Source organism: Syngnathus acus, chromosome 6, assembly GCF_901709675.1.
Source record: "Syngnathus acus chromosome 6, fSynAcu1.2, whole genome shotgun sequence".
Classification (NCBI taxonomy): domain Eukaryota; kingdom Metazoa; phylum Chordata; class Actinopteri; order Syngnathiformes; family Syngnathidae; genus Syngnathus; species Syngnathus acus.
This window is the reverse complement of record NC_051092.1, coordinates 2,613,925-2,631,145: the sequence shown is the minus strand read 5'-3', so window position 1 is coordinate 2,631,145 and position 17,221 is coordinate 2,613,925. Positions and strand designations below refer to the sequence as shown.

The 17,221-nt window shown below is 42.2% G+C and overlaps 3 protein-coding genes and 1 non-coding gene across 11 annotated transcripts in view; all 4 read left to right on the top strand.

Annotated features, from left to right (window-relative positions):
- Positions 1-41: 41 nt before the first annotated feature.
- rps13 (ribosomal protein S13) lies at positions 42-2,011 on the top strand. The gene is made up of 6 exons (XM_037255131.1): positions 42-129; positions 574-622; positions 1,062-1,140; positions 1,333-1,502; positions 1,572-1,672; positions 1,939-2,011. The coding sequence occupies exons 1-6, from the start codon at positions 107-109 to the stop codon at positions 1,970-1,972; spliced, it is 456 nt and encodes a 151-aa protein (XP_037111026.1). The 5' UTR covers positions 42-106; the 3' UTR covers positions 1,973-2,011.
- On the top strand, positions 1,716-1,847 carry LOC119125058. Its single transcript, XR_005098430.1, has one exon. It is a non-coding gene; the product is annotated as a small nucleolar RNA SNORA19 (small nucleolar RNA).
- Positions 2,012-2,632: 621 nt separating the features above from the next.
- On the top strand, positions 2,633-5,643 carry ppp1r15b (protein phosphatase 1, regulatory subunit 15B). Its single transcript, XM_037254953.1, has 3 exons — positions 2,633-3,045; positions 3,680-4,584; positions 4,935-5,643. Exons 1-3 carry the CDS (start codon positions 2,892-2,894, stop codon positions 5,154-5,156), a joined length of 1,281 nt encoding a protein of 426 aa, XP_037110848.1. The 5' UTR covers positions 2,633-2,891; the 3' UTR covers positions 5,157-5,643.
- Positions 5,644-8,261: 2,618 nt separating this feature from the next.
- The window catches only part of LOC119124264 (pleckstrin homology domain-containing family A member 7-like), a 38,714-nt gene continuing 29,754 nt past the window's right edge, over positions 8,262-17,221 (top strand). For 5 of the 8 annotated variants that reach the window (XM_037254007.1, XM_037254005.1, XM_037254004.1 and 2 more), the window contains exons 1-4: positions 8,262-8,357; positions 8,706-8,900; positions 9,048-9,124; positions 9,229-9,286. In XM_037254007.1, the coding sequence (XP_037109902.1) occupies positions 8,818-8,900; positions 9,048-9,124; positions 9,229-9,286 (218 nt within the window). In that variant the 5' untranslated portion in view covers positions 8,262-8,357; positions 8,706-8,817. Of the gene's footprint in view, positions 8,358-8,705; positions 8,901-9,047; positions 9,125-9,228; positions 9,287-13,510; positions 13,701-17,221 lie in introns of those variants that run through there. The other 3 variants (XM_037254012.1, XM_037254010.1, XM_037254008.1) reach the window with 2 other exon arrangements.

The following is a 17,221-nucleotide window of genomic DNA, read 5'->3' as shown; positions in this document are numbered from 1 at the left end:
AGTTGATTTTTTTTGCGTCATTCTTTGCCTAATTACGTCACATCCGGCGGAAACGCAAAGCCCCATTTTCTGTCTCGTGTGCGGCCTCTCTTCCTCTACCGCCATCATGGGTCGCATGCACGCTCCCGGGTAAACGCCGAGTTTTGCCTTTAAAGTTACATTTTCGCCTTCACAGGCTAACTCTGACGACTCGAAAGCGAATTTAAGCATGTAACGAGCGATAGTTGGCCAACTCAGACGCATTAAAACGGTTCTAGAAGCTAGAAAAAGGATGAAGCAGACGCGCCATTGGCCGTCTGTTAGCTTTGTGCTAGTTGTAGTTAGCCGATGCTACTAGAACATTAAACGCTCAAGTTGATCAACTTGATTTATGTAAAGCACACGACAGCACTAGTATACCTCTCTTTTACTGCAGTGTTATAGAGATCATGTCATGGGTTAAATCATAATTGTTGTCATAGTGTCGTTTAGAATAGTCTTCTCAAGCGAGCAGTTTATCCACGATGCTAGTCGAGCTAACGTGGAATTCTGCACACTACATTGACAGTTAAATGTGTTTTCTTTCCCCGGCAGAAAGGGCTTGTCCCAGTCAGCTCTGCCGTACAGACGCAGTGTCCCAACCGTGAGTCCCACACTTTTGCATGCAAACGATTTGAAGATTTCATATCACGATTAAAGTAAAGGAACGTCAACACCAATATTGTCGACCACACAGTTTAATCGCCCAAGTCTTATTTCATTGGATTTTAGGAAAACAAGTTTTTTGCACACTTAATTTTATATTATGTACAAAAGCTGCAGCCTAATTGGTGGATAAGTGAAAGAAAGATGTCTAAAAAAAAACTAGCAAGTCTAATAAAAACTGGCAATGTGTTTTCCAAAAATATTGAAATATGACTTTGGTAATCATCCTATGTAGCCAACGAGAAACACAATTTATGGGACTATGTATTGAATAATTCCAATTGGTATGAATGGTAATAGCAGCTAAATTGTCACCACAAGCTACCATTTTATCCTGTGTAAAGTATACGCTATAATACATTTTTCCCGTTTTACAGTGGCTGAAGCTGACATCCGATGACGTTAAAGAGCAGATTTTCAAGCTGGCCAAAAAGGGCTTGACCCCCTCTCAGATTGGTAAATCAACTGGACATCGTCGCTTTGTTCATTTTAGCACGCATGGTCATTATTTTTATGGGAGCATTTAAATATTATTTGTGTATGTGGTGCCGTGTATGTTAAACATAACATACAATGTTACAAATATGCAAACTGCATTGTGGTAAATTACATTTATTAACTTTTTTGTTGTGCGTTCTTGGCCCTTAGGTGTGATTCTGAGGGACTCCCACGGTGTGGCTCAGGTCCGTTTTGTCACGGGCAACAAGATCCTGAGGATTCTCAAGTCCAAGGGCCTGGCCCCTGACCTGCCCGAGGACCTGTACCACCTCATCAAGAAGGCCGTGGCCGTCAGGAAGCATCTAGAGAGAAACAGAAAGGTGCCGCGTGCAAAAACCGCTCGATTGTTCAATTCAATTCTTGATTATTTTGTGTTCGTCCTCGTACAGGACAAGGATGCCAAGTTCCGCCTGATTCTTATCGAGAGCCGAATCCACAGGCTGGCCCGCTACTACAAGACCAAGAGAGTTCTGGCCCCCAACTGGAAGTAGTACGTATTCAGTCGCCTTTGGCTTTGTTCTACTTTCCAGTCGTGGCACAATTTCATTGTCCTGCTCTCCCTCATCTGGAGAGTTGTGATATTTCTGTTGTGCTAGAGTGAAACTTGGAGGTAAATTAGCAGAGCGGCTTGTTGTGTCACTTCTGCCAGTCCCCTTCGTACAAGACAAATTGTTCATATCAACGTATGCATTCATCAGTGGATCTGATTTTGTAAGCATTGTTTAACAACTTGGTTTTGTTTCCTTCTGTTCGCAGTGAGTCTTCTACAGCTTCTGCTCTGGTGGCATAAAAGCTTTTTTTTTCAAATAAATGAAAGTTCAAATATGAACCTACCTTTGTCCTTTTTTTCATTTTCATTTCTTTATTCATTGAAATAATTTTATTCAGCACTGAAGGACATTTTATAGAAAGATTTTTGAGTATATTTTTTATTGTCACAAGATGGTTTGGACAGTGTTTAATCACTGTATTCTATAACAGCCCAGCTTTTCTTTCTGGGGTTAAATTTCTAATGCCAATATCCAATTTTATCACTGATTTCTTAGTCACGAACTGAGTTCAGGGTTTTTACCACATATCCACAAATTTTGATTTTTTTTACTCTAATTTTAACCAACATTATCTAATTCACAAACGCGTATCGAACATTTATGTGATTTGGTAAATGTGTACAATCCCATCGGTAGCGTTTTCATTTCCAATCTCCTTTCTCTGTTGTGAGGATTTCCTACCTGTTCGGGAAATTACGTGTACTTTCGCAGCGTCCCTGTGACGTACAAAAGAGGGCGGTACCATGTTATGGTTTGACCGATACTCGTTCTGTCCAATCAGAATGCTGAATGACGTAGCACGACGAGTGAAATCTCAAAGAAGATCAAACCCCGCCTTTGGACTTCTTGTTCTGTCCAATCACAGTGCAGTGTGATGTCATCCCCACGTATTAAAGTAAGATTATCACGACAGGGACTCACTCGCCACTACTAGAAGACGCAAGAGATATGACAATCGACAAAATGGAGACGCTAGTACAACACGGGAAGGCTTGACCAAGAAAGAACAAGAAAAAAACATGGCGCTAATTTGGCAGAAAATGAAGAAGCGTCCGTGTAGTGACATTCATCTGTCGTTGACGCGGAGCCAGTTGGTCTTCGACGAAGAGTACCAGAATACGTGATTAGAGTTGTTGTTGTTTTTTCTCCCCGTCCAAAATGTCTCCGGCAATGACTTGCGATCGGACAACAACCATGGAGAGGTTCGGCAACCGGGGAATGGCACTTTTGCCGTGGACCAAGCAGATGTTGACAGTGCTGTGGGGGCAACTCTGGATTATGGTTCGGGTCATCTACTGTACCTTCTTGTCTGGTAAGAAGAAAACAAAAACGTTCGACTTTTCAGTTTACTCGTTCACTCCAGCACGTCCGCGGTGCGTTCAATGCATCCGCGGAAAATGGAGTGTTTTCCCGAGCTCTCGTTATTTACCTTTTCATTGTATTGTCCATCGATTCACTTCGCTCTGGTCTCTAACGACAACGGAGTCCGGGACTCCTGAAAAACAGTTTATAGAAAGCACATTGATGAGTTAATATTAGTTTTGGACCGTGGATTTGAAAGAAGTGGTGAGTTTGTAATAGCTAACTTAACTCAGCTAGCTTAACTCAGACAATTCGTCAGATTGAAATTTATTTTATTTTTTTACCAATAAAAATTATATTTACGTGTATGACTAAAACTTATAAACATTAAGATGCGTATTACGCCACCGTGGAATGTTGTGGGTTACGTAGACTGGGAGACTCGGGAAATACCTTTTCAGTTGAGAAAATATGATGCAATACCTACATTTTAAATGATTTATTATATTATAGCTGTTCCAATTTTAATTATTGTTTTGCCCCGAGGAAAAAAAAGCTCTGTTGATTTAAAAAAAATGTGATTGTCAAGGATTCCATTTTTTATTTGATTTTCTGCTTTTTCCCCTTTTCAAAACTTCTTCCAGTTTTCCAAATGTTTCGCTTTGAGGTGCACTTCCGGATCACAGACGAGATGGGCCAGCACAACCCGACCGAGTCCTTCCTTTTCTCCTCGTTGTTTGACGGCGACGCCGGCATGATGGTGGGCCACCCCAACGGCCTCTCAGACCTCTGTGCCGACGACGGCGGCAAGGCTGAGACGCTGCTGTCAGGCCTGGCTCCCGACGACAGCGTCTACATGGGCTTCCACGGCGACTGGAACATCTTCTCGGCTTTTCCCAAGGAGGACGGCGACGCTAGCAAGTTTGACAGCCAGGAAAGCCAAGCCATGTGGGAGTCCATGTCCACCACGTGCAACGACCATTACGACCTCTTTGTGAAAAAGTCCAAAGCTGATATGACGGGAGGCAAAGTCACAGAGGAAATGTCGGGCCTGAAGATGTGGGTCAGCCGCTCTGACAGCGACTCCAGTTGGTCCAGCTGGTCCAGCTCTGACGTGTCTGTCGCCGACTTGGAGGAGAACGAACGCCTTCTCGAGTTCTTCTCCAATTCCGACGACCCGTATAACCCCATGTGCTTCACCGCCTGCACAGTCAGCACAGCGCCGCTGCCCGTCTCAGCGGGTACCGACAGCGGCGAGGGCGGCCTTGCCTCTTCCTCAGAGGACGAGGACGAGCTTTGGAGGAGCCTCGGCCGAAAAGACGACCCTTACCACCCGCTCAATTTCCAGGCCCGTCTAAACCACCAGCAGCCTCAACATGTTCCAGAGCCTGTGAAAAACACTCCTGCTAAACACGCCACACCCCAAACACTCCGGAAACATTACCAACGTGACACGCAACGCGCCGACCGTGTCATACGGGTGCCATGGCAACGACCCACTCAGAAATGTCAAACACCCGATATACGCAGACCCGAAACCCCCAAAAAGGTACGAGATTACCAACACACACATATAATTTTTTTTGTCTTAAATTGGGGCGTGTCGTCAATGGAATGGGAGGCGTGTGCGCAGTGCGCCAACGACTTGTTTATCGGTCGGCGTGTTGTCATGTGGACTGTTCACGTGACTCCAGCGAGTCATCTGAGACTTGTTGCCAGCTCGCAACATGGATTGCATCACAGCCACACAATCAACACAGCAGCTCCACACAAGACGTAATTAATAGATGTCAATAATTACAATGACATCTATTAAACACACTTTAATCATGTGGATTGAAATATACGTAAAAAGGCTGACTGGCTGACGTGTTTTTGTTGTTTGTGTTTCTCCTATAGCGTGAGGTCCGCTTCTCTCCGGTGGTAGAGGTTCACGTGATGCGGGCGTGGCGCTTTGCCGCCGCCGCCTCCCGTAAAGGACCCTGGGAGGAGATGGCTCGGGACCGTGAGCGCTTTCGGCGCCGCGTGGGCGAGCTGGAGCGAGTCGTCGGGTACTGCTTGGAACCCGCGCATCGGGCCAAGATGCGTGTGTACGTCAACGCCCACACGAACCCAGGATGATTTTTTTGTTTTTTTGCTTGCAGTGAATATTTATTTTGTGTTATTCATGGGATTGTTGTTGACATTTCACAACATTATACCTCAGAATTTTTTTTTCTTGATAGTTGTTTTTAGTGTTTATTATTGCACTGACTGACACTTTGTGATGGTAACTCCAGCATTTTTGTTCGTTGCCTTGCATTGGGACCTAGTATGAAAATCACTGTTTTGTGTATACTGAATGTACATTAGATGCCATGAAAAACAGGAATGGCTTAATTGACTTTCGAAATATTTATTGAAGATGAGGTGCGAGTTTTTTTTTTAATTTATCCCTCAACTATTATAACTTGATGTTTTTCAGTATCATTTTTGTATTGTCTTAACACAATAGAAGACTTTTGGTAATGCTGTGACTTTGGATGTCGATTATTACTAATATTGATTGGTTTAAGTGCTAATAACAAAAAAAATGACATCAATAAAAAAATAAGATAATCAATTTTGAGTTTGTTTTTTGGGCACTGAGTAGCCTCTGGAGGTTTATTTTTATTTTTAAATCACTACATACGCACATTGCCACCCAAGCTTTTATCTGTGTAGCGAAGACACACACATGAACCAACCAAGAAATAAATTATTTCTCGAAGGCCCGTTCATCTTGTCTCTTGTAAGACTGTCGTAAGACAACAGCGCGTATGATGAAATGACGTCCCTAGGGGGCGCAATCAATTAGCAACACACACACGCGCACATGCAGTGATCCTAATTGGTTGTTGCTGACACACAACAAGGCAGTTCCTATTAACATGAATCATGTTGACATTGGGTATTGTTCATATGTTGATGCACTTAATTATGAATGCAAATAAAATGTCAACGACACTTCCATTTTGGCTCCACTCTGGTTGCTAGGCAACCATCGACGGCGTGGAAAAGATTGCAGGAGATTGCAGCACATGTGGATGATAACGATGGAGATCATGAAGATGATGATGATGAAGATCTGCTCTTTCGCTCAACCTCAAGGGTGGCAATTAGCTGATGATGCAACCTGACTGCAGCACGCTAAACTGCTTCATTCAAGGGTAAGACACATATCAGAGTTGCTAGGTGCGTAAACCCTCAAAAAAGTTCCAAGAATGCGAGAGACCTAAAAGGTACAGAAAATCTGCCATTTTAGTTTGAAATCGCTATTTTACATTCATTTTGTTCATTTTCAGAATTTGTGGATGAATTCTACCTCCAAACCAGTTTCACTTAGCAACAGGAAATTTGGTTGGAGCGTCTATAGTGAGTAGACTCACCAAATATTCTCAAGACACGGGGACGTTGTTATTTTGATTTTAAGCAGCTATTTTAGGGTAACATTGATTTCCAACGCTCCATCACAAGTTTAAGTGCATGTCAGATAAGATCGTATTGAGTTTCGAGCTGTCATGATGGACTTTGTCGCCCTCATGTGGTCAAGATATGTACTGCGCCATGCGTCGTCAACAATCAGTAAAACTGTTTATTTCCCACGTTGCAGTATAAAGACCACCGAAAGAGGGCGACAAAGTAACATAAATATTCTAGAGATTTGCTTTACATTCAAATAAATGATGTGATTTTATAATATAGGATATAATATACAGTACATGACATTGATGTATTATATATATTATAAATAATATATATACCTTTAGGTCATATTTGTGCAAAATTATTGTGCTGATAGTTTGCAGCAGCGGTTGACGAGTGCACTGCATCATGCTGGGAGAGTTTGAGCTGTTTTGAAGACTTGAAAGTTTGTGCTGAGTTTGTTGAAATGGAAGCCGAAGGAAAGGGAGCTCGAGTGAGGCCTGCGAGCAGCAGTCAGTTGAAACATGGCGCTCAGCCATGCATTATTTAGCCTTCATTTGCACAAGACAAGACACAAATGTGTGGCGGCGGCGCTCACATCGTGCCAGAAGGATGTTTTTAGGTTTAGGTGTGATCTTTACTCTCACTGTTTACTCAAAAATAGTCCGTAAAATGCTCGAAAATATATTTAAAAAAAATAAACCATAATATTCATCTTAATTTTTATTAAAAATAATACGTAAAAAAAAAAAAAAAAAAAAAATATATATATATATATATATAAAGCATAATATTCATCTTCATTTTTGCAACTGTGTGCGCGTCACATATTGTTTTTTTTATATATGACTTTTCTAACGGCGACAATTCCTTTCACCACAACGTGGCAGTAGAAGTGTTATGCTTTACTTCACCTGAAGGTGATACACATGATTTATCGTTGCAAGTTTGCCTCGCCTCTTTCCTCATCTAACTTCCAACAATGTGAATGTTTGGCTGACGTATTGGTGCACTTTTGCCCCCTGGCTGTGTGTGCACAAAAGGACCCTCAGTGTTTGTAGTGAGAGGAGGAGGGAGGTGTTTGAAATCCATCTCTGTAATCCTGCACCTTGTATGTCTTTCTGTGTGCAGAGGCGGAGCTAGGATTTTGTTTTCCGGGGGGGGGGGGAGGATATCTCAGGGTCCGCAAAATAAAACCTTTTTCTTTTTGCACCAACCCTGAAAAAAATCTTCAAAAAAGACTGATAAAGAAATAAAAATCCCATAGAATTGATAAAATACCCAAAATTCAATTATACCTAGGAGGTTCGAGCATATTTCAAAGGGAGGCAGTGCCCCCTTGGCCCACCCTCTAGCTCTGCCAGTGAGTCTGCTTTTCCCACCACTGTTGCAAATACTGGCTGGGTTATTTTGAGATTACCATTCCAGGTTGCTCCACAGTGTAACCTACACGCGTTCTCACGACTACAGTAGTTGGCCCCCACTGCCTTCCATTACGCTTTCTTCCTGGGGAACATTTTATCTGTCCACACAAATACTCTGCAAACCCAAGAGAGACCCAACTTCTGCGCCCTTTCCTTAACCTGCCTCGTCGGGAGGTGTTTTCCGGGCCTCCTGAAAAAAAAAGTTCTGCCAAGCAAAAGCACTTTTGAGATAAGCACACAGACTTGGAAAATGTGCTCACTCTTGGGACGGGGCCAGAATGTTGTTTTTTTCCATCACACGGAGAATGAACTTGTTGGAAAATGACTGTTTTTCTTTGTGTTAACAGCGGATTTGAAAATGACAGGGCGGCAGCGGGTGTTGTCACAAGCACGCCACCACACGCCTCATCCAGGATGCAAAAGGAGATTCCGATGAACTCAGCGTTCCTGACAGGTGACTGTGAACGCATCGTGTACATAGCGTGTGTGCGTTTGCGTGGAATAATAAACGGCTGGCGGAGCGATGACGCATTTACAGCATGCAGACGTCAAAACAACAAGCAACAGGACCGTACGTAACCGTAAAAGTCGAATTTTGAAAAGGTGTTCACAGGGTGCAGTTCTGATCCAAGCCTGAGAGGCAGATGTGATTCAAATAAAAAAATATTCATCCGACTCACAAACATGTTTGCGAATTATTTTTCCGAATAAATCATTTCGCATGACAAAAAAAAGCGGTTTAAGTTTCAAAAGTGACGTTCCGCATAAGCTCTGAGTCATCAGCGCCCTCTCCCGCATACAGTTGGCCGATGTCCGCCTCTCGACGGCGTCCCTGAAGGCAGCGCTGGCCCGTGCTAAGTGATCGCGTCTCTCCGGGGAGACTCAGCCGAGAGATGAACTAGGACAAGCGGATCATGGCGGCACCTCTGGGCCGGGACTCCCTGCCCGAACACTGGACGTACGGTGTGTGCGGGGACGGGAGGGTCTTCTTCATCAAGTGAGTCAGCCCCCTTCCGTTTCTTTTCGCCTATTTTTGCTCTTCGCTTCGGCGTAACAGGTGTTTTTTCCACCCCTCCCCATCCTCTTCTCTCGCCACCTTCCTCCACCCCTCTCCCGCGCGTTCGTGCGTGCGTCCGGGAACAAGCGACCAGACACGGGAGACCACCTGGCTGCACCCCCGCTCCTCCGAGCCGGTCAACTCGGGACATATGATCCGCTCAGGTAAGCTAGCAACGCCTCGGTTCCTTTAGCCCCGGTTGGCCCGGTTCTTGTCGACACGACTCGGCGTTTTCAACTTTCAAGTTTTTTTTATTTCATCTTTTTAGACCTGCCCAAAGGATGGGAGGAAGGCTTCACGGATGAAGGTGCGAGCTACTTTATCGAGTAAGTAGGAAATGAAAGTTTTTTTTCGAAGTGTTCATGAACGCGTCACCTGTATCAAGTTAGCGTCGCTTTAAAGTAATGGCTGCCGCTCGTTAAGCCACAAGCACATGTGGTTGCTAGGAGAACCCTCCGGGACAATTCATTAGGAACATACCTGGATTTGCATTTCATGTGGCTTTAATGTATTTTGCGTGGAATAATATATTAATATTTCCTCAAGAGTTTTTATTGCACCTATCTAGGTTTGCTGATATTTTTATCGTATTTTAAGATTTTTACATATTTTTCTCAGGTAGATGTTTTATATTCTTTTCACCTAATATTTTTATTTTCAACAATTTTGGCAATGATTTTTTTGGTAATATTTTCTGATTTTTCTCCATAACATTTAAATGTTTTTGTCCAAACTGTTACCATTATTGTCAACAAAATTGTTTTGTTTGTCTTCCAATACACTTTCATTTCATCTTTCAGAACTGTTTGTTTTCAAAAGTTTAGGTAAACCTTTTTTACGCCAGGGAGCGTAAATGACAAGAAGAAATGCTATCAAACTTCCCCACAGTGGGACAGATATGTCAATATCTACTTGAAAGGGATCTGTCATGTTTTTTAGTGAAAAGCGATCTGAGCTTTTTTTTTTTTTGCATAAAATATGCCGCAGGGGATGTTTTGCCTGTCGCTTCTGTCACGGTAGGCGACTTGCATCTTTTGAATCCCGACATACTTGTGCGCTAAGGCGACCAAATATTATCTTCAAGGTCGAGAAATGAGGCTCAAAACACTGTTGACAGAATACCTCGCTTGCAGTGTCAATTCCAACTGAGGATAATTTAATTAGTGCTTTATTGCATTGTTTTATTACACCGTTTCGTGTTAACCTGTTTATTTAACCTATTTGCGTTTCGTTTTAGTCCTTTATTAATTCTCAGTGCTTATTGGATCTGTTGTGGCCAATTTATTTCCATTCAATATCATTTAAATGAAGCTCTTGAAATGGATGGCCGTAGTGTCTGTAAGATTGTGGCCAACTATTTCTTTTTGTTAGATATTTGTAGTGTGTTAAAGTGTACTGAACAATTTGGATTATTATCCTTTATATTATCTGAATCCATTATTAATCTCATTTTGATGCAACTCCTGTGTTTAGATGTGCCAGATGGCGAGGTCACTTTTAGTATAGCATCAATAAAGTAACTTTTTTTTTTTTAGCACCCCCATCGCGAGTCGTGCTGTGCTGATAAATATGGTGACATAATGTTTGTCTGCCTGCCGGCTATTTGCTGGCATATTTATCCCGCCGGGTGAAGTTTACTTTGCCTGGACTTGTTGAATAACCGCTCTGACTTGTGGACTCAATGTGGTGCGTTTGAACTCAAAGACCCCCCCCCAACATACTTCCGTGTGTGTGTGGTTAATTATTGTTCAATATCAGCACTATTACACTGTCAAAAAGACAACTATGCATTTTTTGTGGGGGGGAGAGCGGCTACTAATTTATCTTGCAACAACTTTAGAAGATCAAATATTGACCTAGTTAAGCCAACTAAGTGAGTGGCAGAGTTGTTTTTGCTTCTATCAATACAATAGGAATTATAAGTTAAATAAAGTACGTGTTGTCATGGTAACAAAAACCAAATACAGTACGGAGAAGGTGAAAAGCCTTGAAAGTGTGTGACGCTATGGGGAGACCGCGACAAAATAGGCTTATCTCCAATCAGCTTACATCATGTCAGGAGTGTGCGTGGTCGCGCGTCTAGGAAGACTTCGCAACATTTCAGAAGCATACGTCTTACATCGGGCCAAGGTCGACTTGATTTGTCGTACAATGAATGAATTGTGTACCGAATGAGCATCCGAAGAGAGCCAACACAAAGGATTCGTCATCGAGATTTACCGAAGAAGCAAAGTGGACTACTTCGGATTTGTTCAGGTTTAAAATGAATTAGGGAAGAGGCCGAGAAAGATGAATATTGAATATTTTGTTCTGTAAGAAACAAAGATGTTTGAGGTTTTGGCATTATGGCGGCGGCTGAAAAGTGTTTGCCGATTTTTTTTCCGGGGTGGCTGGGGCAAGATGTTAAAGTTCGAGAACACTGGCTCGGTTGCCGGTGTTGAATTTTTAACGAGCAATATCGACTCGTGTGCAGTTTTATTTGTCACACGTTGGCCTCACGACTCATCCGGCAGACTTTGACCTTACGTAGTCAATTAATAACCAGCTTGGCCGAGATGTCAGGTATGGAGCAGGATGAACGGCGTGGATCATTAATAGATTTTTACCCCGGCGGCCAGTTAACGATTTTGAAAAAGGCCAAACACTTTTTGAGGCCTTTTTTGAGTGGCACAAAAACAAGTGTTCAAGCTGACATTTAAACGCAGTGATCATAGAGTGTCCAAAAAACCTGAATGCTAGGAATTTCTTTTTAGAAGTCAGGAAGAAAATGAAAAGTCTTTTAATATAATGCAAATGTCAAGGTGAGATGAGAGAGACAATGACTCACACTTGACTCACTGCGTTCTGACTCGAGCAGCACCAACGGCGAATGTTTTATCTGCAGCTGTGTGTATACGTGAAAGTGCGTGTGTGTCACAACACTTTGTTTTTATCGCTTCTTAATGGTAAACAAAGGAAGCTAAGCTCTTCATTTTTCTTATCAAAACAGAATTTTCTTGTTTTTGCTAACAAATGCAAAGAAGCCTCACTAATAATAATAATAATAATGAATCCTATTCCTACTTTGATTTAGTCTTTTAATATATTAAAGTCAGAATTCTAATGATGTTAGATGAATCCTAAAATGTATACCCCAAAAAATGGACTTTTTCCAAAAAGTATCCCTAAAGCATCAAAAAACCTTGGAATTTTCTTCGCTCAATGGTGAAATAAAAACTCAAAATATTTAACAAAAGGTGGACAAAAAAGGTGGTTTGTAATGATTTAGACTTTTCTTTGTATATTTGTAAAAAAAAGAAGAAAGCCTTAAATATCAAAACAAAATTTGAAATTCTCTTTGTTCAATGGCAAAGCAAGAACTCTAATGATTACGAACAAGATCTGACACAGATAGACCGTTATTTTTTTTTTTAAAAATGTGCTTCAAACATCAAACGAAAATTTGAAATGTCTGCGCTGTATTGTCGGCGCAAGAACACAATACATTTTAAACGTGATGTAACACAAGATTGGACCGATAAAGTCCTCCGAAAGCTCCAGTATGTCCCAAAATTGCTCTAATTAGCAAAGTGAGAACCATAATGATCTTGTACAAGATGGACCCCAAAAAGCAGTACAATTTTCTCCAGCTAGCTTCTCTTTCAGTTTCACGCATGAACTAGAATGAGGCTAATTGAGATGGAAGCGGGTTAATTAGCAAGATTAGCAAGAAAATAGCCATGAAACAACAATTGTGTTATTTTCAGACGCTCTCATTAGATGTTTCACTGCCTAGCTTTGTGTGTCTTTGAAGTTAGCCTGAAAATAAAATGTCCTGAATATTTAACCTGGCCCTCAGGCGGCAGGATTAATCCTCGAGACCTCGCGGAGGATCTGATTTAAACTCGGGGAGCTTGACTGCTAGTTATTCAAAGTACTCCTTTCGGTATAATCGTTCTAAAACCTCCGGCCATTATTCGAGAAAAGCCTCGGGGAGGATGCGTATGAAATCATCGAGAGACTATCTGACCTTTGTACCGCGTTTGGCTCGGAATAAAATGTCAGTTCTGCGCATCGGTCTGCACGCTGGCATTTCTTTCATACCCCCACGGTCAAAATGTCAACACGGAACTGTAGAACATCTGGCTCTGCTTACCTGCAACACAAAAACAACTTGCTATTTCCTCTCATTGTGTCTGCTAGCCTTACAGACAATATCACAGATTTGACCAAAAAAGGACGGGTGGGGAAATACAAGCAACAGCAGAGACAGGTGAGAAAATGTGTTAACAAGGCGGCCATTTTCTCTGAACAAAAACAACCGAGCAGCTTGATTTGTCTGGGACTGGAAATCGCGGTGGGTGTCCGTCTGTGTCCAACCCGGAGCAAAGGAGGCCTCACACAATGGAGCGATTGAGGGACAAACAACAAGACGGTTGAGACCATGTCAAAGCCGGCCCGCTTGGAAGAGACAATCGCCTTTGTGTCAGCGGAACCACATGGGCGAGGTTGCCAGGTCACCAAAACGTTTTTTTTTTCCACCACGGGGTTAGTTAGGAAGCCGAGTCGCGTGGAGCTAGGTGGTTTTTGTCGTCGCTAATCATCCGGCGTGGAAGTTCGAGCAAGGATGGGGACTTGCTGCAGCCGGAAGCCGATCCATGAAGGCGGGCTCAAGTCGGTTCCCGTCAAACGCCGCGTTATCTTTGCTATGACCGACGAGCATCGGGAACTCCCCGCGAGGAATCTGTTACGTGATTCGAGGTAATGTGAAATAACATAGAAATGGACGTGATGATTTGATTGGTGGAAATGGAAATATTGTGCTAGTTGATGGGACAAGTTGTTTGACTCATCTTGTGTTCCAGCTGTTTCTCCCTGGGGGGGGGGGGGCAGGGATGCAGTCAGTTATTTCGAAGAGCGACGGAGCTGATCATAACGAGACAACTTTAATAATTGCCGCCACGTCTCCTGGCAGTTCGTCACGTTCCGCCCCACCGTTCAAACCAGCAGAGGAAAATGGATTTCGTCAAAAGAGCAGCGGAGTTTTTCCGTTACTTACATTTGTCTCTCGTATGGATTTTTCTCCTTCACGGTTGCTGCTTTATTGACAAAAAGCCACCGGAATTAACTTCTCCAATTGCCGAGCACATTTTTCATGTGCGGGTATCTAATGTGGCTACCGGGGGTTGTTTGGAACACGCGCACGTTGACGTACAATCATTTTTTGTCTGGGCATGCTTTTTAATCAGATGTGTTTTTGTGAGAGTGACGCAAGCGGTAAAAAGCAGTCCATTAGAATGTAGCATCCTGCCAGTTTGTATTTCTGCAGGTGGTAGCCGAGCTATTATTGTGGCATTTATGTTTTGAAATGTGAGCAAAATTTTGAGAGCACTTGACAGCGAGGACAAGTTCGGTAGATCGTGAGCAATTCTTCAAAAAAGAAGTTTCAAGCCACTTCCAGTTGAAGTTTACCGTCAAATAAAACAAAAATCAAAGAACACTTTTTGTAGTTGAAAAAAAACATGTAACTTTGCTTTAAAGCCTGTTAGCTTAATGCTAACAAATACTGGGAAACACCATTTGGTTGTGATATTTTAAAGTCATTCATTCAAATGTATTCATTCATCTCAGGAGGCGGCCATTTTGCATAGTACTACTTGTCGACTGAATATGACATCACAGTTGCTCAGATAATGACCAATCACGGCTCAGTTTACTAAAGTCACGTGACTTAACTCACGAAATAAGCAAAAACGAGGTGTAAAGTTAAATACTAAAGGATTAATTAGTCATGTATTTTATTCATTATACTTGTATAGTTTTGATTAATTAAGATGAATCGGTTATCTAAACTTCAGTCTGCCAAACATTGGAGTTACAACACCCTCAAGGATGCCACTTTTTCCCCTTAGAGAAAATGTGATCCGAAGTTATTTTTCGGACTGAATCAACACGACGGACATGCGGCGGTCGCGCAGATGAGACGATCTCATCACGATAAAAGCGCCAGCGTTGCAATTTGAGCGCCGCACTTATCTGTCGCCTCCATTTGCGCAACCCGCCGCAGTCGTTCCTCTTTTTAATATTCGATTGCTATTTACTGCCGCCGGAGTCCAATTTGTTGCTCGCAGAATCGTTATTAGCTTCGTTCCGTCTCTGCGAACCGGGCTCGCCTCGCATAGAAAACGGGCCTCATCAAAAGTTATACGTGAAGGAGTGAAAGGGAGTTTTTACCTGCGACACAGGTGGCAATGCTACTTTTATATTGGACACAGATGCTAGCGGCGCATTGTGTGGTCAGGGGTTGCTCTTTATTATTTTTTGAGCTGTGACACATCCTAATGGAGGTAGAAGCTTGTTCTGGAAATAGAAACAGGTCCACAAATTGCTCCGTGCGTAATCATTTTTTAATCTTCACGTCGTGTTTTGAGTGTGGAATAACACCGACTGTTGACGTATTCATAACAGATGCTAAAATATGCTAATAGACACATCCTCTCATATCCCCTTCAGTGTTTTCTTTACTACATAATTAAATGACTCAAAAGAGACTTGCCCAGAGGTGCAAGAAGCTCATTTGGAAAGTGGTTCTTGCGAATCAAACGTGAGCAAGAACTGACCCAGAACCAGCTGGACCCAGTCCAATAAAAAGAATAAGATTTGGTTTTAATTGTAGTGTCAGATTTTAGTGGTGATGCCCCAAGGCGCAGACTTGGAAGCGTATTAATAGCACAGCTTTTGTGTGTGCACGTGTGTTTGTGTGGATGAGAATCGGGTTCAACAGAGCCTGCAGGCATATGAACACACACTCACCCACACACACACACACACGCAGACCCCTCTATGGGCTTAATAACCGGTTGGGAATATGATTGATGATCAGGTTCTCCACAGGAAGGTGTCCCACCAGGCAGTGACGGAAGGAAAAAGAGGAAACGAGGAAGGAAAGTGTTGAATGGGGTTTTAGATTTGACTCAGGGCTCCTAAAGTGAAAGAAAAAAAATATCCTGAACAGGATAATCAAAAAGCATAAATGGATGTAAGATCGTGGCTTAACTGCATCTTGGAGTAATTGAGGCCAAATGGAGGTTGACGTCGCCGAGCGTAGGCTGGAGCGGTGTGACCTCGAGCGCTGAGGTGTGTCGGGCGAGGGGGCGGCTTTAAGAGACGCAACGGGTCCCGTAAGCCCGAGCTCAAGTCGCACTCCTGCTGCCGTGAGGCTTGTGGATAAGAGGCTGCGTTCTCTTGTGTTTTCCAAGCCAGATTAGACTTATATTTCCAGATAAAAACAAACTCTCTTTCTTTTTCCATCCCTTCCAATCTCTTGTCTTGCTGTTTCCTCCCAGATGACAATTGCTTTTTCTTCACTTTCTGGGTGACTGTGATGTGACTAGCCAATTACCGAGCCCTTCACCTCGCCTCCGCTGTGACTATATATTTTTACCCCGAGTGCAGATCTTATATTTCCGTATAGTCTTTACATCTGGAGTGCAAAAACGTTTCTGCTCAAGGGCCACATTTGAGTTTCAAATAGGACAGATGGGCCAGGTTGTTGTTGTGGATGTCATTTGAAAGTGTTTGTCAAGTGTGTGAACAGGAGGCAGGCAACAAAAGGTCTGTGACAGTTTAGTTGTAAGGAGTCGCTGCGGGAGTGTTTGCATTTTTTAATTTAATTTCAGTTGGTTATTTTTGGGGCTGGATATTTGAATGTCATTATCTTGTGTTGTATTAATGTAAAAAAAAATCAGCTGACCTTTTTTAAATGATTTGAAAGGATTTATTGTCTGATTAATTGGTCAGACCTCACTTGTTATTATTAACATTATATATTATTATGTATTATTATTATTATGAATATTATGATTATTATTATGATGATTATTATTAATATATATTATAATATGTATTATTATTATGATTATTATTAATATATATTATATTTATTATTATAAATATTATTATATATATAATTAATGATATATCCTATAATATTATGTATAATTCATTATATATGATTATTTATTATTAGGAATATTATGATTGTTATTATCATGAGCTGACTGGGGTCAAGAGGCGGGGCTTGATCTGGGCTGCTCACTAGTCAATCACAGAGAATCCCATTAGCTAATCAAATTATTATACAGCCATTACACTTTTAATGTTGCGCATCCCCAGGGCACGACGCTTTAGGAAGGCCCAATCTAATGTAAGAGTTATTGCTGGTCGGTGTAGCTGCTCCGAGAATGTAAACAGCCTTCTGCCAGGTGTAGGACTGTGCCAGG

Bases quoted from the DNA above. Each gene is read 5' to 3' on its own strand.
- rps13 (XM_037255131.1), top strand. From the start codon at position 107: ATGGGTCGCATGCACGCTCCCGG. The intron at 1,141-1,332 runs GTAAATCAACTG...CTTGGCCCTTAG, and splicing joins CTTGACCCCCTCTCAGATTG to GTGTGATTCTGAGGGACTCC. The intron at 1,503-1,571 runs GTGCCGCGTGCA...GTCCTCGTACAG, and splicing joins ATCTAGAGAGAAACAGAAAG to GACAAGGATGCCAAGTTCCG.
- ppp1r15b (XM_037254953.1), top strand. From the start codon at position 2,892: ATGTCTCCGGCAATGACTTGCGATCGGACAACAACCATGGAGAGGTTC. The intron at 3,046-3,679 runs GTAAGAAGAAAA...AACTTCTTCCAG, and splicing joins CTACTGTACCTTCTTGTCTG to TTTTCCAAATGTTTCGCTTT. The intron at 4,585-4,934 runs GTACGAGATTAC...TTTCTCCTATAG, and splicing joins GACCCGAAACCCCCAAAAAG to CGTGAGGTCCGCTTCTCTCC.